Source organism: Atta cephalotes (assembly GCF_000143395.1).
Source record: "Atta cephalotes unplaced genomic scaffold scaffold00001, whole genome shotgun sequence".
Classification (NCBI taxonomy): Eukaryota; Metazoa; Arthropoda; class Insecta; order Hymenoptera; family Formicidae; genus Atta; species Atta cephalotes.
The window spans coordinates 15,254,992-15,277,793 of record NW_012130065.1 but is presented as its reverse complement, the minus strand read 5'-3'; the positions used below and the strand labels follow the sequence as shown (position 1 = coordinate 15,277,793).

At 31.4% G+C, this 22,802-nt stretch overlaps 4 protein-coding genes across 4 annotated transcripts; 2 read left to right on the top strand and 2 right to left on the bottom strand.

Annotated features, from left to right (window-relative positions):
- Positions 1-3,464: 3,464 nt before the first annotated feature.
- Positions 3,465-5,365, bottom strand: LOC105617445 (Golgi SNAP receptor complex member 1). Its single transcript, XM_012199003.1, has 5 exons — positions 5,332-5,365; positions 4,446-4,621; positions 4,193-4,374; positions 4,035-4,103; positions 3,465-3,702 (listed from the first exon to the last, which is right to left on the bottom strand). Exons 1-5 carry the CDS (start codon positions 5,363-5,365, stop codon positions 3,465-3,467), a joined length of 699 nt encoding a protein of 232 aa, XP_012054393.1.
- Positions 5,366-6,723: 1,358 nt separating this feature from the next.
- Positions 6,724-16,167, top strand: LOC105617434 (anaphase-promoting complex subunit 1). The gene is made up of 22 exons (XM_012198992.1): positions 6,724-6,747; positions 7,222-7,362; positions 7,650-7,967; positions 8,360-8,430; positions 8,555-8,667; positions 8,810-9,079; positions 9,274-9,661; positions 9,777-9,963; positions 10,090-10,495; positions 10,627-11,607; positions 11,690-11,940; positions 12,044-12,302; positions 12,375-12,878; positions 12,947-13,154; positions 13,373-13,693; positions 13,778-14,006; positions 14,081-14,286; positions 14,467-14,806; positions 14,925-15,108; positions 15,428-15,727; positions 15,819-15,947; positions 16,022-16,167. The coding sequence occupies exons 1-22, from the start codon at positions 6,724-6,726 to the stop codon at positions 16,105-16,107; spliced, it is 5,916 nt and encodes a 1,971-aa protein (XP_012054382.1). The 3' UTR covers positions 16,108-16,167.
- A 593-nt stretch (positions 16,168-16,760) lies between these two features.
- On the bottom strand, positions 16,761-17,729 carry LOC105617423 (rhomboid-related protein 4-like). Its single transcript, XM_012198981.1, has 2 exons — positions 17,610-17,729; positions 16,761-17,381 (listed from the first exon to the last, which is right to left on the bottom strand). The coding sequence occupies exons 1-2, from the start codon at positions 17,727-17,729 to the stop codon at positions 16,761-16,763; spliced, it is 741 nt and encodes a 246-aa protein (XP_012054371.1).
- A 2,183-nt stretch (positions 17,730-19,912) lies between these two features.
- On the top strand, positions 19,913-22,144 carry LOC105619040 (xaa-Pro aminopeptidase 1). The gene is made up of 5 exons (XM_012200572.1): positions 19,913-21,039; positions 21,132-21,458; positions 21,545-21,675; positions 21,750-21,925; positions 22,001-22,144. Exons 1-5 carry the CDS (start codon positions 19,913-19,915, stop codon positions 22,142-22,144), a joined length of 1,905 nt encoding a protein of 634 aa, XP_012055962.1.
- Positions 22,145-22,802: the final 658 nt, after the last annotated feature.

Here is a 22,802-nt window from a genome sequence, read left to right as displayed (position 1 = left end):
TTTGACACTTTGAGAAATAGATTTTCTTCAAAGGAATGTTGTACTTTCTAAAAGTGCAATTAGACTTTTATAGAAAAAAAAAATCTCTTATTTTTTTATCTAGAGAACAACATATTCAAAACTCGTCAAAATCAGACGAAGATACTCCCATGAATTTCCTTATTATAATAGTATACAAGTGCCAAGTTATACGTTTATTTTCTTTTTTTTTCTTTTTTTATTATGACAATACGAATCAGTTAAAAAATGGATTTCTATTGTGTCTGATTTAATTATGTGTCTTATTTTGTTCTACATTAGAGATGTGCGATCTCCATTAATTGAATCGATCTCTGAATCAATCTTGAATCGGATTGAAATCGATTTACTAAAAAAATCGCATCTGAATGAATCGATCTATTGAAGATTCAATTAAAATTTTTTTAATAACATCCCAGTGAGATATGATGGAATAGATATCAAATCGACGTCAATTTGATGATTTCAGCGTCAAATCGATATTGATTCCATTGTTATTTCTCATTGAGATCGTATAAATTCAACAACAATTGAACATGATTTGCCTACAAATAAAATAATTTTAATTTAAATAATTTTAATTTAAAAATCTAGATTTAAACTAACATTTGTACTTCTGATATAAATCAACTGACAAAATTGGTGAAATATTGTAAGTAAATGTGTTAAATTCGATTTTAACAACTGTCAATTGGTGTTATAAATTAGAATTTAATTAGCATTTTTAATACATTTAAATAGCAATTTAAATAGCATTTATTTATACATTTATTTTATACATTTGTCAGTAATAATTACTAGTTGTAACTGCAGATATTGTTAAACCCGATTAATGTTAACGTGTAAATGTAAACAGTATAGGCACAGTAATATTACAACTTTGGATTCTTTAGAACACGACATATATAAAATTAATTTTCAATAAATTGATAGAGATCTAAATGAAAATATTAAATCTTTTTTATTGTATATATTATAAAACGTATTGTTGAATAGTGCAATAAAAATATTATACAATAATAATTATTATGTAAAAATATACGATTTTTTTAATGTCTATACTTGTCAAAATCAAATCTGACGGTATTAGTAGTATCATTTTATTCTTGTTTAACATTCGATGAATAACAGGAATGAAATGATATATCAGAATATATAATTTCCAAATTCAGCCTTACGCTTCGAAGATCTCTCATTAAATGAATCGATCTACCTTAAAATGGAATCTGACGAATCGATTAAAAAATCGATCTTTTAGAAGATCGAATCGAGATCGCACATCCCTATTCTACATATCATTGAATATACTGTAAGAAAAGTCACATTCTTGATACAGGCAAGTATTATTTTTGACACTAAAATAAGAAAGTATATTCGTAATATATTCCCATTATATAATTTTACATAAAATTGAAATTTTTTTATTTCTCTCAGACAATTGAGTCATACATTTTTCTTTGTTTACTATATTTTCTTATGTGATTTTATAAAATTGAAACAGAATCGTAGAGATGTCTGGTGGCTTCCTATATACCTCAATGAGATATTTATCGGAATTATTTAAAACACAACGCCTCGTCTCTCAACGATCTCCACCTATACTAATTAGCCTTAAAACATAAAAAAAGAAAAAAGAATTAGATTGAAAAAAATAGTACATACAGCCGATATATTTATATTCAGATACATAAACTAGCAACCAGTGCGGCCTGCATGTATATTGGATGTAGATTGTTTGTGTCTATTTGTACGTCTGAATGAGATTCGAAGAACGAATGACGATGATATGGGCCTCGTGATTTATCATCTCTAATGGTATAATAAAACTTCAAAGATACAGATTTAGAGCGTAGAGTACTATCCGAACAGTTGAATAGAATCAATCCGTGATTAGAATCCCTCATTTTAGTGATTTAACTCTTAAGAACGTGCGAATGATGCATTTATGTATGAGAGAAAAAAAGAGATCCGCCATCCACCTGTTTCCACAGTTATCTCCATCGTAAATCGTCTTGCGGTAGTTACATAGTGAAAACAACCGCGTGGTTTTCCACAGGTAGCGACTATATATTACATTTATAAAGGAGAGATTGACAGAGGGGAGAATAACATCCGATTGTAAAATATCTATACAACTATCAATAATCCCTTTTTGTAACGAATGGAGAAAGAACAAAGGGAAGTGCGATATTTATTGTTAGAGCGAGACTTATCGTAGATTTAATTCCTTTAGCTATTGATTATTTGTAAGGCATGATATATTATTACTGCATTATTTTAAATAATAAGAAGCAGTAGATGCGATTCGAAGGTATTAACCGTGTTCAATTCAGAGCTCGGTTTTATAATCCACGATAGCAATTAAAAATTCAGGAGCAGGATTTTATATGGAAAGTCATAAAGTAATTTATAGGAAGTTCTGATGAAGTTATATATGTAAATATATATCGAGGCTGTAAAAGAGAGGCGAAACTTTAGTGTATATGGAACGCGTTTTGTGTTTGGTATTTTTTTTTACAATTATATCTCGCTTGAGTTCCTATTTTCTAGAGGAGACTTATAAATGTAGTATCTAGTATACGTGGAAACAGGCATCATGCTTTCTAGTGAAAACTTTTTTCCGTGTTGTGTTTTTGCGGATGACTCAAGAATGCACTGCGTGTATATATGCATATAAATGTCTGTGTATGTAAAATCAATTCTTACCTAAAACGACGACGATACTCACCATTTTCGCTCCGAAAGCTTTTTTTAAAGATCCCTTATTCTGCGTTTTCGAAGTGATTGATCAACGCTACTTTTTTTTTATAACGAAAAACTGCTAAATTAGCATATATCCTTTCCTTTTTATTGTTATCACCAAGTGTGTTAATGACGCAGAATGCAAAACTATTGGTTTATACAGGTACGAAATATAATGATTTTACCGCAAAATGTGCAAATCCCTTGCCCATCTTATAGAAAAAAAATTAACCGCCACAAAAAGGAAATACGTACATAAATAAATCATGATGTCATCTTATTCTGTTTCCAGAATTCGGGAAATCAATAAATCCTTACAATTAGCACTATTACAAACAAAGACTATCATATTTTAACATTTATTAAGTTAACGTGTTGAACGTGGATGAAAGTTTCACTTATATATTCATTATTCACATTATATATTCCCACGTCTTGTACTTCAGTATAAAAAAAACTATACAGATAAACTTTTTTTCGTGCACTTTAAACGCAAGTGGAAGGAACACTTGCTCAATCATTCACGCGCACATACAATCTCGCATATTCTATCATACTAAATTTCCTACATATTATTTTATATTATATTTATTAGATCTCCATAGTACCTTTTAAATGTATGTATATCTTTACTGTGAAGCGTATTGCAAAAATTTCCATGGTGAAATAATCGTTATTTGGAGATGGAAGTATCTTTGTATCGTCTAATGAAAGGCATACAGAAGCATTAAAAACGTACAAACTCCAATAACGAGGCCGAGTATAACGGAATCTCTTCTTTTACGTAGATTTATCCTCTGCATTAGACTATTCACCGCTGGAAATCGATTCGAGATATCGTTGAATCGAGTTCGTATACGTTTGAACGCTTGTCTTTGAGTCATGAGGTGATCTCGTGTTTCCATTGCTATGCTTATTTGATCATTGATCAATCGGTCGGAACTAAAAAGATACATGATAATATTATGTAAGTATAAATATATCTTAAGAACTTTTTAATATAAATACAGGTCTTGCATGGAAAAATATTGAAACTAATCAGCTGTCAATGTATTCAGTAACGTAACAACAAAAATGTGTTAAAAATGGAAAGTCTGTAATTTTTAAAGGATAAAATTTAACAAAATACACATATGTAAATAAATATGTTCGAAACAGCTGTTTAGTTTTAACACCTTTCCATGACCCAAACTCCATATGTTCAAAAAAATTAATAAAACATATCTTTTAACTTTATCACAGCATTATTAATAAGATCAAGCTGACTGACTCACTTATGAATATGTTGATTTTCTTTGAGATACATTTCGCGCCGATTTAATCCAGTCGCACTTTTGTAATTGCTATACAAAACGAACATAAGATTAATTTCTTTCGAAATAAAATTTGAGATATGCAATATATAAAATAAACAATGGACAATTATACGTACTCTATTTCCTTACGAACACTGCCTAAAAGATCCTCGCGGTCTTTCCTAGCCGTAAAATTATTTCTAATCTTGTTGAACTCCAGCTTGTAGTCTTTCAGTATTTCCTTGTGGCGTTGCATCGTGTGTAACATAGCTGCTCCGTTTGGCTGTAACTCGCTCATCCTCTCGTTTATGGAGAACAACTACGTCAATTGTATTTGATCAATATATCCATTTGCTTGCAAACATATAAGAGAAGAAAGAAGAAGAATACCTTGGTGAGCAATGTCTCAATCTCTGATGCCATGTTTTCGAATACTTGTTCCTCGTCCAAGAGAGGAACCTCCTCTGTGGTGGCATGTCTCGTACCTGTATTTATGCCCAGCTTGCTGAACGCCACTAGCTTTGCATCGATCTCATTTTCTAGATGCCTCGCCTGCTTCCTCAGATCTGCAACAGTGACTCATATAATTAAGGCATGATTTCTTACTTTGACTTTAAGCGTGGCTTAAAACTCACTTTCTCTTTTTAAAGTCAAGAGAATAGGAGAGATAGAAGAGTTTTAAACCTCACTTAAAATCAAAGCAACATTGGTGCAATCAGACCTAAGCAATTTCTAAATACGAAGCATAAAAAGAAAAATCGTTAAGAGCAAGAAACATGCTCTTTTTAGAACACTATTATAAATCAATTCTTTTTTTATACTCCAAGATTGAACTTTTGGAATAATTCATCTTTTGTCTTTTCTTCTTCAAGATGTTTCAATTAAATTTACTGCCAGTATTGAAAATTATATAATTTACGTTACATGCATTACAAATTTTCTGCCAACATTGGCAGTAAATTTTGGAACACGGTCCATATGAAAAAAAGAAAAAGAAAAATGTAAGAAGTTCAATTCTTATATAGAAAAAAAATAAGCCTAATGTCACGTCACGATTGTTGTGGATCACAAATAATGCAACGTGGAAACACGAATGGCATAGAGGAGATTACGTCATTATCTAGGACGTACAGAACATAGTCCTGCATTTTTGGAACACTCCTCTGACCAACTCTAACAATGTAAACAAAGAATACAAATATCAAAGTATTATTCCTTTTCCTTAAACGTTTAACGGTATTCACAAGTCTCGTTATGTCCTCAGACACAGTCTTACCTTCCCAATCGATCGTGCCTAGTGAACCAGCCATTTATTGTGAATTATTGTATCGCAAACACACGCGTTCGTGGGTGACAAGGAAAACGTCACATAACACCCTTTCTGTACTTCCTCCGATGTCGAGCAAGCCTTGACAAACGGGGAAAAAGTGTAACGAGCAGAACGAGCTCTCTGCAAAGTGTAAATTAAGAAAAAGCGTGCAGCGACCTCACAGTTCCGCACTTGCACTCCGCACTTGCACTCGCTATTAGGGAGTTTTTGCAATAATGTAAATCCAGAATACGGTGAACGCTGAAGTTCATGTTATCCTTTTCTTAATTGTTAAGAAGAAAATAACCTAACCTCAGCGTTTACCGTATTTGGATTAATTTTAACCGTTTTTTATTCCTCTCTGATGTACGGCGCAATAAATTGAAGTGAACTAAATATAGTCTGTTTCATTTCAACTTATTACACCGTGTGCACCTGTTCAGAAAGTACAAGAACAAAAAATTTTTTTGTCAAGCTCGTATCAGATGTATGTGTCAAGATTGCAAGTGATTGCAAGTTGGAAAATAAATTTCGACCAATCGAATAATGTTGACATTAAATCTTCTTCATCTTGACTGATTGAATTCTGATTTCCAATTCAAAATCCGCAATTTTTTTATATATGAACAGAGAGAAACTTCTCAGATATAAATATTGATTATGTTAATTTTAATTGATTTTTATTATTTTTATTTAAAATTCAAAAGATAAAAGATTTATTTAAGATTTAAAATTCTATCCAATTTCGAAGAGATATTTTAGATACTTGATTATTCAAAACAATTTAAGGTTATAAATTAACAATAAAAAAATTAATGCTTAAATCTATCGAAATTTACGAATCGATAATCATTATTTAGAACGTACAATAAATCGAAAAAACTTGAATAGATTTTTATTTTAATTAGAATTAATTTTTAAAAAGGAAGAAAAAATGGAATAATATAAATTATAAATTGTGGATAATTTAAATATTTAATAAATATAAAAATATTTAGACATTAATTAAAGATTGTGTCTTAGTTTTCAAGAAAGAAAATTTTTGATACGCGCAACATTCATTAGTTGCGTTCGGTGAATTATCTTTTCAGATGCTAATCGAACTGTTGTGTTTTCCGAACGCAACCTCGCAGAAATATGTACATATACATACTGTCACGGATACCCGAAGCGGTATTGTTTAAAGATGGTGTGGTTCACGTTTATGCATGATTTTTTCAGTGTTTTTCAAGTATTTTCGTCACGTTTCATTCTATTTGCACGCAACGTTGTATAGGAAGAGACCAAAGTTTAGTGGGTATTGTTCCCTCGCGATATCTGTAAACACAGCTAGCAAATCTGGATGAGACCAGGGAGAGGATGATCGCCGCCTCAGAACCGGTGGTAAAGTAGATTGATGTTACACATTTATTTATTTTTCCTATACTAATACTAAGACAATCGGAAACCTGTAGCTAATAATGGATACAAACAAAGCATTTTATTTCAAGGAAATATCGTGGTATAATACAGAGGCATATGATTATTGTCTCTCATTTCAGATCTGATATTTCATTGTCAGTGTAGATAAAAAATGTGTTCGAATCATGTCTCTGATTTATATCTTTTTCAATTCAAGTAATATTTTATCTTTATTTTGCTCTTTGCTTGACTTGTTAGCGATTTGTCTGTATACAGTTAACCTTTTAGAATATAATATTGAATGAATAACTATTCTTATATCTGATTTACGACATGAATAACAGTTACGCTATTTAATGTAAAATGAAAAGAGACTCAATGATTATCTGTTATGAAAACTGCTATGAAAGATTATATGAAATGATTGATAATATAAAAGCTTAATATTTCCTTAAGGAATACAAGCCAGGTGGTCGGGAGATAATCTTAAAACATCCTGGATCCCTGATCAGTCAGCAGTCTAATACTCGAACGGTTGGTGGAGAAAATGTTCTATTAAAAAGATTTAGCGAAGTAAATATATCAGAAAAATCTCCTGTAAGATTTCAAAATGAATAACTATGTAGTAAAGAGGAGAGAACGGGTTTGAAAATTTATATTTATAATTAGCAATGTTATCTACTTTAAAATATGTTTCTGATTACATACACATTATATACATATTATATACATTATATTAATTTGAAAATTATTTTGCTGATGTAATAGAAAATTAAATCAAATATGAAGATAACTGTCTTCTAACATCCGTTCTCTCGCAATTTATTTTTCTCCATGCAAAGTCTTTTCAAAATGATATTTAATAGTAAATGTCTTATTTCTAGAAAGAGACATGGTTGGTACGCAGTAATAAAATATGTGAGGAGGAAGAATTATATTATTCGGGCAAAGTAGCAGTTCACTGTAAAGGCAATCAAACTACTCGAGTGCTCAAAGCAACCTATACATGTGAAACTGATATTAAGCATGCACTTTGGTGTACCTTTCACACTAGTACTCCAGATCATTTGATCAAAAGTAAAGAATCTGAATCTAACGATTCAATTGAGAAATCTATAGAATGTATTTGCTTGTTAGATTCCTATACTCTTAAAGTTTTTACAGAAAATGGCGAAGACTACGTTTCTGCTTTACAATTTCAGGTAAAGCATTTCTTTTTTATAAGGATAAAATATGTAGCTGAAAGTGAAGATGCATGTGATGACATTGTATTTTTTTGCATTGTAATCTTTGAGTGAATCATAAAATGAAATGCTTAAAATATAAGAGTAAATATCAAAAAGATTTAATTTTATTACGGTAATATTAAATTTATTACGTAATATTAAATTTATTATTAATATTAAATTTTATTTTATTTTATTTTATTTTAACACTTATTAAAGACAAAGCTAACTAGCAGTCATAAAAATGATTATTGTTGTTCCTTGAAACTAGAAGCCATTTACAAAAAAATTATTATTATTATTATAAATGAATTATAAAGATTTATATTAACTTGCTATATAATTTTAAAAACATCAATTGATAACAGGTCTCTGCTGTATGGCCAACAAAATATGGGATTATACTTGAAAAATCTCAAGTGCCAATTACGGATTCGAGGTATATATAATTTATTTAAAAATTAAACAAAATTCAATAATTTATATCCTACATTCTTATGTTTTATTGATAATTGATACAAAGTTCGAATTGCAACGTTTACATTCATACATTTTATTTTTAGATATGTATCATTTGAAAGCAGCAGATTACCAACACAACACGATAATAATTTACCAGTTGCCTTTTCATTAATGCATCCGTTAGATGAAATTTGTCCTCTACTTATTAAACACGGTAAATAAAATAGTTTATTTATAGAATTAAATACGAATAATAACATGTATTGTAAAACATATCTTGTACATTTGATGATGATACTTATGCGAAATGTTTCAATTAATTTTTATTGCTAATATAATTGAACTAAATATTTTAGGATCTGTGTCATACATGAACGACTCAAATCAGCAGATTATATTTACTAACTCAGAGCCATCCTTTGCTATGATATATGATACGAAGACAGGTTTGCATTCGGTTTACAAAATTCGCAAAGCATCAGCTGAAGAATGCCAAATAGTTTGTGGAAGTAATGACACGATGAGTTTATTCAATCATTCAATGATGTCGCCATTAAATGTTGGTAGCAATTTATCTGCTAATAAAAGTTTCACCAATAAGGGTCCTCTAAGTCCCTTTCTTTTTGGTAAAGAAATATCCATATATCCATATACATATGCATGTACATGAAAAAATTTAGTTAATATATCATAATGAAAAGAGAGCCATTTATTAAGCTAATAATAATTATATAATAATACAATAATTATAATTATACAATTTGATCAAAGTAAATGATAGGAAAAATTGATGTAAATAAATGAAATGTATTTGTTGCAGGAGTGTCAAGCTTACAAATAAATAACTCTGGTTTAGGATTGCCTAATACTCCATTTGGATCGCGTACTACCTCTTATAGTACTAATTCGGGTGGACCGTCACCTCAACAACAGCATTCACGTTCACAAAGTTCGATGGCTACCATTTCTCGTTGTCAATCACCTACGCAATCGGTAGCTATGTCGCCTCTGTTTGGACCACCTGTAAACTCAAATATTTATCATAGCAGATTACATCAAACTGTCATGATAACTGGCTCAAATCAAACATATAGTCCAGCTCCCAGTTACAATAGCATCCGATTAAAAGATATTCCAACTGCAAGCAAACCTTTGTATCCTGAGATCTGTCTTGAACATGTATGGACAGAGAATGTTGGTGTATCCAAGTAAGTAATTCGCATATCTCGCGTTATGTTATTGTCTCGGTTTGCACCAAGCTTTAAGGAGACATTTAAGAATATTTGTTAAATAATGAAGAAATTGGAAAATTTTATTTTTTAGAGATACTTGTGGTCGTGCATCTAAGGTTTTTTTAACATCGGATCTTGTTGGACAGAATTACTTGGGCTATTTAATTCCAAATCGTTCACAACTGTCTTTAATGAGATTAGAAAAGACTAACAAACAACAACAGATTATTTTCGGAATGATAACGAACATCGTGGCTAAAGATGCTATTAATTTATCGGTTAGTATATATTATTTATGTGCATATTTAAAATAAGAAAAATACAAAATCATTTGAATTTATTGTATATTGAAAATGTATATTGATTAATGTAATTTGATAATAACATAAATTGGTTTCTTCCAGAATTTGCACATGATAGCAATTGTAGATGTGTCAAACAGTATAACGTTATACACAGGAATTATATGCGTGGGTAAATTGCATATATCTGGCATGCTCTCAAATTTTACGGGCAGTAATTACTTTTTATCAAATAGTAATGCTAAGCTCGGATCTCCATTTCCGAGACGGAGTTCTTTGATTCCTCAGAATTGTACAGCCTCGCACGAAATTAAATTTGAAGAAGCTTTACATTTATTGAGTCCTGTAGGTGGTAATTGTGCTCGTCCGCCAATACTTTTGGAAAATTCATTACTGGACACGAGTTTTCTCACTTTGAAAGAAACTGTAGGTAATGAGATAACCGTAGAGTGTGGAAATAAACAATATTTTCGTGTAGCAATACCTGTTGCCAGTACATCGCCTTTAGGTAAGTATATTAAATCTGAGAAACATTAACATATGAATAAATAAATTTATTAATATTGATTGCAAATAATTGAAATTAATTGTTCTCACATATGTATTATATAATTAACTCACGTTACACATTTTTTACAGTTACTAAATGTTTACATATTCTACGAAATGTTCTCCAAAGAGACTTAGCGATGCAATTGTTGGTTAAATGGTATGGTGCTAGAAATGCCCCAGGCCCACAAGACTTTTCACCGGCGCAAGAGTGGGATCTCTTTCTTATAGTTCTGTTTACATTATTGGGATATGATGTGGAAAAACTGGATGTGATACGAAATAACGAAAAAGATCAGTGTACAGAATTACCTAGTTTACAGATGATGTTACCCAAAAAGCAAAAAACTAGCAATTGTGGATCGACTGGTGATTGGGTGTATATGTTAAATGCAAACGAATATGAAAATTCTCGAACTTTTATGTCGAATGTATTAAAGGGTCAGATAGTACCTTGTTTTATTACGTCTCTCAATGCTATAGAATCAAGTAGTGTTGGCAAAATAAATGTACAAGCTATCTTGTTTCCACATTTTCCACTTATTTTATTTTCTCTTCATTTGTTATACGAAGAATTAAAATTAAACAGCATTATATCGGAAAATTTGCCATTACTCGGACAACTATTATATCAATTAAGCATAGATCTGAAATTCGAAATGTATGCTCATCATTACTATCTTGATTCACCTTCGTTGGCTTCTCTAAAAAATATGAAATCTCAAATTAGTGACTCAGATTTAGAGAAAATAATAATTCCAAGTTACATACCTCGAAAACCACCAAATATATTTGAAACATTAAACAGTATGTTGAGTGGAACGGACATGATTGCATTTCCCTATTTAAATTACATTAATCCAAGAACAAGAAATATAATATATCTAACAGCTCTTATAGCAAATGAAAATCGTATTGATATATTAGAAATGGAGAAATATATCAAAATAATTGTACCTGCTGGAAATCGTATCGATTTTCAAGAAATCGGAAGCAAATTTGACAAAGAAATACTGAAGAGATTGGAGAAACCAACAATGGACAGAATAATATTATTATATCACGAAATGGGTAAGCAAACAATGCAGCAAGCAATTAAATATTATGAAAATTATCCCTTTTTCAAAGATAAAAAATAATATTTTGATCTTAGATATGAAAAAAGAAGATCTCGAGACATTGCCGCCTGCGGTATCTTTGATGATAAAAGATGTTATGCATAGATGTAGAGAAAATCCACCGTCGAATTGGCCTATGCACGCATATGAACTCATAGATCGCCAAGATCTAGCCGTATTAGATAAACATTTAAAACCATCTTCGAGATTGCAATATATTGATAGTGAGACGAAAGATTATGGAATAAAGGATGAACAAGATGACGGCATGGAATTTGATGATATGGTAAATGATTATGTTATTTTCTGCATTTATTTATCTCTACATTAAATATATAGATACATATTTTTTACAATGTTTATAATTTAAACTTTATTTCATTCAATAGATATTGAAATTACGATTTAATAAGGATCATAGAATTGCTGAGGTACGAAGGTTGCTTAATTCCTCGAAACCAATGAGGATAGCAATAGTTCAAAGATCAAATGTGAGCGATCACGAATTTATAGAAGAGCAGGAAAGACACTTGCTCACATTATGCACGAGAACAATGGCATTACCTGTAGCTAGAGGCATGTTTACATTGAGAACTTCCACCCCGATGATAACAGAACAATTGCCCATTCCACGATTATGTTTAACTGGTATGATTGCATATCACGATTTAAATTCATTCCTTTAATTGATTAATTAATTATTTTATATGTTTTCATTAGGCAAGGCACCGCCTCGTGGAACTACTGTCGAGTTAACTCACATAGATGTTCCTCCAAATATGAATCTGTGGCCGCTTTTTCATAATGGAGTAGCTGCAGGCCTATGCATTCATCCAGATGCTGCGAATATTGACTCGACATGGATAGTGTATAATAAACAGCAACAGGGTGAATACGGTGTAGAACATTCGGGATTTTTGATGGCTCTTGGTTTAAACGGACATCTGAAAAACTTAGCTCCCTTAAGTACATACGAATATCTAGCTGATTGTCATGAAGCTACTAGTGTTGGACTTTTATTAGGCTTATCGGCAACACATCGTGGCACAATGAATGTATCTATGACTAAATTATTATCATTGCACGTGGAAACACTTTTACCACCAACGAGTATTGAATTAAATGTACAACAAAATGTACAAGTAGCGGCGCTAATGGGAGTTGGTCTTGTGTATCAAGGAACTGCGCATAGACATATCTCACATGCTTTATTATCTGAAATTGGTAATTATTTGTATAATATGTACATATATTACTAATATAAATGCTAATATATAGATTTATATTTATAGGTAGGCCACCAGGACCCGAAATGAAGAATTGTGTAGATCGCGAATCGTATTCCTTGGCAGCAGGATTAGCATTAGGTCTAGTCATACTTGGTTCTGGTGGCGGAACGGATGTACCTGCGAGCATACCTGATACTTTACATTATTATATGGTTGGTGGACACATAAGACCATTTTCTGGAGCACAGAAGGATAAATACAAGTCTCCTAGGTACAATGAAATTTATATAATTAAATTTTTATAATTAAAAAATTCATACAATTCTTTAAACAATTTAAATTTAAAAAAATTTGTTTGGGAAGATGTAAAATTAAAATAAATTTAAAACCTTTCCCGTAAAAAATTCTATAAATTTCTGTACATTTTTTTACTGAAATAGAATCAAAGTACAATTTTTCTAAATTTATAAATTGTTTCTTTGTTTGCAGTTATCAGATACGTGAAGGTGATTCGATAAATATTGACGTAACAAGCCCGGGAGCAACGATAGCTTTAGGATTAATGTATTTCAATACCGGAAATCGTGCGGTAGCAGAATGGATGCAACCACCTGATACACAATATTTATTAGAATTTGTAAGGCCAGATTTCCTGCTGTTAAGAGTGCTCGCCAAGTCATTGATTTTGTGGGATGATATCGAGCCAACCAAGACATGGGTTTCTAGTCATGTGCCGAATATCGTTTATAAATATAGATTGCAGAAACCTACGCCGGAAGTTACGCAAAATGTGGATTTGGAAACTATCAAGTAAATAATAATATCTTTTCAAAGCATTTTTTAATCTCTTTATCTGATATACAAATTTATGCTATTTATCGTTATAATTTATAGCCAGGCCTACTGCAACATTATAGCTGGTGCTTGCATGGCACTAGGATTGAGGTATGCAGGCACTGCTAATAAGAACGCTTTCAAGACTTTGTATAATTACGCTCAGATGTTTACGGCATTGTCACACAAAACTATAGCCGAATTGGCTGGCAAATCCACCGTTGAAACGTGTCTAAACGTTGTTCTGCTTTCAACTGCAGTGGTAATGGCGGGTACTGGTAATTTAGATGTAAGTCTTGATATTTGCTAACAATGAGCACTCAAGGAACACTTATTGACAATTTGTCTAATCTAAATTTGTAGATTATGAGAATATGCAGACACATACGCACTCGCGTAGGACTCACCAGCGGTGTAGTTACATATGGATCTCATTTGGCAACCCACATGGCTCTCGGTCTCCTTTTTTTGGGTGGTGGAAGATATACACTTTCTAACAGCCCGAATTCAGTGGCGGCTCTGATAATTTCGCTTTTCCCAAAATTTCCAACTCATAGCAATGATAATAGGTTTGTGAATATTGCTCTTATAATGAATGTTCCTTTAATTCTTTTAAAAAAGAAAAAATTGTGTGAATAAAAACTATTTTTATCACAATAAAAAAGTTTTAAAAAAGCTTTCTTTTCACACTTTTTAGATGATAATACTCTAAAATCTTTTGTATCTAAGCAGTGTTATTATTTCAATAGGTATCATTTACAAGCTTTACGTCATTTATACGTATTAGCAGCTGAACCACGTATTATCTTACCGAGAGACATAGATACTGGACAGTATTGTTACGCGACAATACATTTAACGTTCGAAACTAACAAAGAAGCTGAAGGACAAGAGATCAGTTTACAAGCACCCTGTTTATTACCGCAGTTATGTAGCTTGAAGAAGATTGAATTAAAAGATTCGAGATACTGGAAAATTACATTTTTAAAACATCACAACTGGCAGCAATTAGAAAACATGCTAGAAAGACATGATTTCTTAAGCATCAAACAGAGAGCTGGTTGTTTATCATACTTGGAAGATCCTCACGTAAATTATTATTATTATTTAAAGAAATAGCTTAAAGATTATTCATTAGTTGTATACATATTAAACGTATTATAGGTATCTTTACAAATGTCATTGATGAGTATTTTATTTCAATTAGGGTTTTAGAAGCTTAGTGGCCCAAACTCTGACAACGGAAAATGCAATTGCATGGGCTGCGCGGCCAGAATATGTTACATCATTTACAAATGATAAAACTGTATTGAATGTAGTGACGTCTTTTTTGCAATGGTCAAAAAATGGAATGATTCGTTCAGAAAGTATTAAGAATTTGTCGCAAAATGGTACAATTTGATTAATATACGCTTTTAATATACACTTAACTCAAGATTAGTAGAGATCTATGATATATTTTATATAATTTTTTTATAAATTATACGAGATTTTTTTATATAAAAAGGCATTATATTACGACTATTTTATATGAAAAGAGATTATATTTATGACTATTTAATTTACAAATTAAGAGAATCATATAAGATATCTTTTCAAATAGTTCTCATCTATATTGATACATCTCCTTTTTCTATATTAACTCTCTTATTTTTCTCGTTTGTACGTTTTGTAAAATAATTTTTTCGAATAATAACTTTAAATTTACAGATATACAATGCAAAATACCAGAATTTGAACAGTATTTCCTTCACATGTTTGCAATAATTGTGTATGAATGCATTACAAAAGATAAAGTAAGTCTTATACCGTTATGGCTGCATATAATTAGAAGTATAAAAATCATTGAGGAGCAACCAAACAGCTTTGCGATATGGCAAATAAAGCTTCTTTTGTCACAAATGTCGAGGAAAAGCAACTTCACAGATAATGAAAATCCATTACTCAGCATAGAAAGTATGCTCGCAATTAAACAGAAAACGTCGATTATTCTGGATAAATGGGAGCACGGTATTTATTAAAGCATGGCATTAATTTAAATTAACAATTAGTCAATAATTTATTGTTAATTTTGTTATATTTAACTTTTTTTTTTTTCTAGATATAAAATCTGTGTTTAAAGAATATCTTACAACTGGAAAAGTACAATTCTCTGATACTACATCTCTAGCTAAAATGTGTGCATATTTTATATTCTATGGTATACCATATCCAATCGACAAATCAATCTGTAAGTTTCCACAAATACGTAAATGTTTTTAGTACTTGATAAGGATATCATTCCCTTTCCATATTTATTTTTAGTGAATTCAATTACGACGGCGCAGAGCTCTTCTAATATACCGAATATTACACTGTATAAATTGCACAAAATTTTACAAACAAGTTGAAGGTAAAATCTTTATATAATACATGTACAATAAAATATTAAAAATGATTGATTATATAAATGAATATTAATTTTTCTTTTCATTAAAGTCATGATGTTTTTACTTACATTGCAAACTAAAAACATTATTCTACAATCAATATGTGGCTACATGAAATAATCTGTAATTTTTTTTGTTGCATTTAATGTTTAATAAAATTTATAAATTTGCATAACAATATCTACATACATAGTAAAAATCTAAAAATAAATATATCTTAAAAATCTTATAAATAAAATAACAATTAAAAAGGATAAATTGAGAAATAACTCATATAGGATGAAATGTTACTATTTTAGAGTTTGAATTTAGTGGCCGGTAATAAGAAAAAATATACAAATATAGGCATTTAGATTTTATTTTAAATAAATCATAATTACAAAAAAGATCACTATTCATTTATAAAAATACTTGTAATCAGCAATATATATTAAATTATTATTCAGGATCACAGAAGTCTTACAAATAAATTCTCATCTCTAGTTGTATTCCATCGAATTATTTGTATAATTTTTTTATATAATTCGATTTAATGTATATATACATTTATTAAGTTATATTAGAGATTAAGTTATATTACACAAATATGTTGAATTGATGAAAATTACAAAATGTTACGTAAACAGCCTGTTTCGTCTTCTATAAAATTGTTCTTCGTGTATAATAGGTGTACCAGTTATCATATGTATCAAGTTATCGATCCTTTCTCCAACAAAAGAATAAGAATATAAGCATCCAACTAAAATACCACCCAGATGACCGATAAAGGAAGAATTTGGGACCAACAAGTGTATCAATATTAACTCGAGCCAAACCGCTAGTTTACTTGGTACTATTAATCCACTGATATTGTGTAATTTGTCGCGTTCTTCGCACAGCGCAATGATTTTCAGTGCAAATAATGTGGCAGAAAAACCGATAGCACAAGCCGTGAAATATCCGTAATCGCCTGTTAATTGCATCAGAATGTATCCTAGGAATACATACATAGCGCTACATCCGATAGACAATACACCCAGTAAAAGTACAAAATTCATCGTTCCGTAGATGGGCTCCAAGTAAGAACCTTTCAGAATAAAAGAAAGCATGTTGTAGTACAGATGCATGTCGGATCCATGTTCGAAATTTGAAAGGAAGAACGATTGCCAGTTTTTGTACTTAATTATTTTAATAGCCGATATGCATACATCTTCCGCGTTCCATGGCACTCGTATTAGACCCATATACAGTAAAGTCTAGAAAGAAAAAATATATTTATACTCTATTTATAGAAATATATTTATACTCTAAGAATGATGCTCATAAAAACTTGTAAAGCTAAAAATTGTATAGCAATCGATTAGAAAGATTAATTCAATTTTATCAAAGTGAGTAAACTGTGTTAATTCTAAAGAGATTGACTCAAAATAGAGCAAAACCAAATTATTAAAACAAAATTATATCAAATTTTTGGTAAAGATTACCTGTGCAATGATTCCAATTAGAGTAGCAGGTGGTATTTTATCAAGTCCAAAGTTCAGAGCCTGCATACACAGCAAGAATATGCCATTCTGCAGGCCTTGCTGCCGTCTTTGGCGCATCATGATGCAGGATATGATGTAATATATTGTTCGATGAGAAAAATCAATTTCAAAATGCCGAAAACAAATTTTCACATCTCTACAGGATTGTCCTGTGAGTAAATTTTAGATATCCATATTTTTTTATCAATATGGATAAATATGTGATGTTAAGTTTCAACTGAATTCAACTGAAGTTTCATTGAATTCTCAAGTTTCACTGAATCTGCACTTGCTTGATGTTTTGCGTTTATAAAAAAAAAGAGTCTGAACAATCAAAGTATCCACTTGATGCTGTAAAAAGAATAGTGAAATTAAAAGCGATTTTTAAAAGAGATTATACTGTGAGTATTCATACTTCAATTCTATATTTAAGATCATCTAATTGAATTTGATCTTAAGAGGTTTGAAATTTCTGCTTTTAATTAACAAAATAATTCATTAAAATCTAAAGATCGTATTTAAGTGATCTTAAATATAAATATAAAATCGAAATATTAAATCGGACTACAAATACCACTACAAGATTACATTTTAAGATTAGAAATCTGTATGATAGAATAAAATTAACGGAGAATTCTTGAATAATTTATATCAATGTACGAAAAAATAATCTCTAGCATTGCAGTTTGTTATATTATTTTGAAAAGCTTCGTAACAAATTTGTTCATATAAATAATTATCCAATCAAATGGACGCAGAACATATCGATTACATTGCAATATCGCGCGCAATTCGTACGTACTGCTGCTATTTGTTCAATAGATAAAACAGATTTTTTAACCTACAAAAACCTTCAACGTTCTAATTTCATTTGTATCTCAGGTCCACGGCTGTCACTTCTGTATTTCCCTCAAGAAGACACCTGGTTACAACAAGTTTCTAAATCGAGAAAATAAAATTTCCCAGCTGTCGGTTGATCAGAATCACTGTAATCAATATAGAAAACAAAAACGAAACTGAATGAAATGATTAGAACCGAATGTGACATCGATGACATGAAATTTTGAAAGATGATGTAGTGCATGCTGATTGGCTGGATGGTTGCACATGTCGATGTTTCTCCTTTCTACTTCGATATATTGCGCGATTGGGGGTAGACGTGCAGCGAGGTATCGAAGTCGAAATCTCGATCGAAATACCACATGCCACTAAACTACATATATATGATGCTCCGGGAGTTGGATACATGTTGTCGACCGTGTAGAAGAGCACCTCTATCTGAAAGAGCATCTTCCACGCGTCTGTATCCGAGAAGATAAGGACTTATTATAAACATACGATGCGCGATCACTTTTTCTTATCATAAAGATAAGATAGTCTGATCTTTCAAAAGGACGATACAAGTCGAGTGTTTGCGATATTAATAGATAACGTGGCACCCGTAATTTCCCTTTTGGTTCTCTCTGGAAAATAATAGGGATCCTTATTACTTTCCATTTGTGACAAATGCGTCGATAGAGTGACGCTAGTGTTTGAACAATATTTCACAAGGTAAGGAACAAGCTTTTTTATGATTGTTTTATTTTGTACATCAGACAACAGTGTTCAGAAAACATCCTTATGATGTCTTTTAGGTATCTTTTAAGCTTGGTTGCAATATAAGATTAATTTTAATTTTGGTTCAGTTTCTTCTTTATCTTCTTCTAATTCTAAGATAAATAATAAGTTAAACTGAGATTGAAATTGATCTTATATTATTGGGTTTTATACTTGTTATTCTACCAATGTAGATTAACTTTAATATCGGTTCAATTTGCTAATCATTTTTTTCTAATTTTTAGAACTTGAAAAAACTGAAGATTTAGTTGATTCAGAAGATTAAAATTAAACTACGTTGGTAGAAACAGACATTTATATCAATGTAAATTAATTGTATATAATCTTGGTTTAACTTATTCTTTATTCTTTTCTAATTCTTAGAATTAGAAAAAGTAAATTAAATCAAGATTAAAGTTCATCTACATTGATAGAAATATTTGATATGTATGTTTCAAAAGATGTATGATATCTTTTAAACATGTATATATTATCTAAGATATCACTAAAGATATAACAGTTCTCCACGAGATGTCCTAAGGACATCTCGTGGAGAACTGTTATATACGTAGAACATCTTCAGGATGGCTTTAGGACATCCCTTGGAGAATTGTGTTGTATGAATGAAATTGGATTCAGAAATAACAAAATATTCTTTGTGGCACAAGATGGTAAAAAAGGACGGGCTTTGGAAGCTGACGCAGCTTCGAGCGCTGATGAAGAATGTTCAACCTAGTGGATGGTCTCTCATTCGAAAAAAAGGTATCCAGGCTCTGATTGTCACTGGAGAGGATGCACATCAATCAGAATATTCGACGGAGCGAGATCAGAGGCGATGTTTTATCAGCGGATTCCGTGGTTCCTACGGGACGGTAGTCATATTGCACGATGCAGCATTGCTGTGGACTGATGGAAGATATTACCAACAAGCTATGTCGGAGTTAGATCCGCCAGAGGCATGGACTTTGATGAGGGAAGGTTTATTGGATACACCTACTATCACTGCGTGGCTCGCTGCGAATTTACCATCAAAATCCGTAGTCGGAGCCGATGCTAATCTAATAAGTTTCACGGAATGGACACGATTGCAGAACAGTTTAATCGATGCCGGTCACGATTTGATTCCACTTTCTGAGAACTTGGTGGATAAAGTATGGGGTGACGATCAGCCAGCACCAACAGCCAACATAGTTTTGCCACAATTGTTACGATATTCGGGTCGAAGTGCAGGAGACAAAGTAAAAGCATGTCGCAATGCTATGCAAGAGAATGGCACGACGATACTTGTAGTGACTGCATTGGATGCAATTGCGTATCTACTAAATTGGAGGGGATCTGATATACCTTTCAATCCTGTCTTCTTTGCATATGTCATTCTCACTCTGAAAGATGTACATATCTTTATAGATAGAAGTAGGCTTAGCCAGGAAGCATTGGAACAACTGAAGAACGAGGGTGTCGATCCAATCTTTCATGCCTACGAGGATATACATGTTTATATGAAATCATTCGTACAATCGTGTTCATTTGAGAAAGATAAAATGTGGATCAGCAATAAATCCAGCTTTGCGCTACACCCGGATGTTGCAACTATTCAAAAACATACGGATATTACACCTATTAGCGTTATGAAATCGATAAAGAATGCTACCGAAATAATTGGAATGAAAGCGGCGCATGTGAGAGATTCTGTCGCTCTTGTAAAATATTTTGCTTGGCTAGAAGATAAAATCAAGAATACGAACGAATTGATTACGGAAATTTCAGGTGCGACGCGGCTGGAACAGTTTAGACAGTAAGTCGATTATGTATATTTTATAAAGCAACTCATTTTTTACAATGTAAAATGTAGATAATGTAGATACAAGAAATTAATTTTTTTCTAAGGGAACAAGCTTATTTTGTCGGATTAAGCTTTACCACTATATCGTCTGTCGGTCCTCATGGAGCAGTTATTCATTATGCACCTACAGCAGAGACTGATGTGCCTATTACAGATAAAGAACTTTATCTCTGTGATTCTGGTGCACAGTATCATGATGGTACGACAGATGTAACGAGAACGTTACATTTTGGTGAACCCACAAGTTTCGAACGTGAATGTTTCACTAGAGTTTTTAAAGGACAATGCCGGCTATCGACAATGATATTCCCCTTGAAAACAAAAGGAAATTATCTTGATACACTGGCGCGTGAAAGTTTATGGGGCGTTGGGTACGAAGATTTTTAAAATGTGATGAGAAAACATATTTTATGCAAAAAAATTCAACTCTTTATATCTAATTATGAATTAATTTTAGTCTCGATTATCTTCACGGTACTGGCCACGGAGTAGGATCTTATCTCAATGTCCATGAAGAGCCGATTGGTATCTCATGGAAGCCGCATCCGGATGATCCAGGTTTACAATCAGGAATGTTCTTATCAAACGGTATGATAAAAACATAAATAAATCGTAATCGTTTACGCAATCGAAAATAATAAAAAAACATATTTTCAAAACAGAGCCAGGATATTACGAAGACGGTAAGTTTGGTGTCAGATTAGAGAATGTTGAGTTAGTTGTTCCTGCAAAGACACCTTACAATCATAAAAACCGAGGTTTTTTGACATTCGAAACCATGACACTTGTCCCTATTCAAACGAGTTTGCTCGATGTATCAATGCTTTCTGACAAAGAGGTATGCGCATTCTCAAATATTTCTCATTTTATTTAAAAATATTTCAATTATGTTTCATGACCTATCTTATTCCAGATCGAATATTTGAATAATTATCATGTAAAATGTTTGGAAGTTTTAAAACCTTTGCTACGAGGACCGGAGAACATTCAAGCACTTAAGTGGCTTGAGAAACAAACCCTTCCTATTTCTCGCCCTAACTGTAATTTAGCACGATGAATTGTAAAAAAAGTCTTTTGAGAGTATGTAACATAACGAGATTGATTTAAACCAATATTACAACGAGGCAGCAAATATTCAATTGGCATAAAATTCATATAATTTTGTGTACATGGATGGCTGTGCAGTATTATAATCCACCCATGTACACACAATTACTTAAATCGACTATACGTGAATGAATAAACAACGAACGAATAGCAAAAATGAATATTTTATTTAAGACTCTTTGGATTATATTTAAAACATTGTACTGTTTTATAAGTCGAATTGCAAAGTGAATCAAATTCTAATAATCATTCCATTTGCATTTACTATGACGTAAATATCTAAATAAATATAGAAAATATATTTGTACACATTGTTCGTTTTTTATTCATTCACCAGATATCTATCACCTTGAGAGAAAAAGAAACAAACCCTTACCATGGACGCAATCCATTTAATGTTCTCAACGCCCGCATACATCATTTCATTCTTGTTTAGCATTTGATAAATAAAAAAAATGAAATGATGTTTGCAAGCATTATGAATGTTAAACGGAACGCACTCCACGTTGATCGTACGATGTTCAATGTATCAAAATGAATCAAATGTTATACAGTTTATTCATATCTTTTAATATATATATATATATATATATATATATAATAACAAA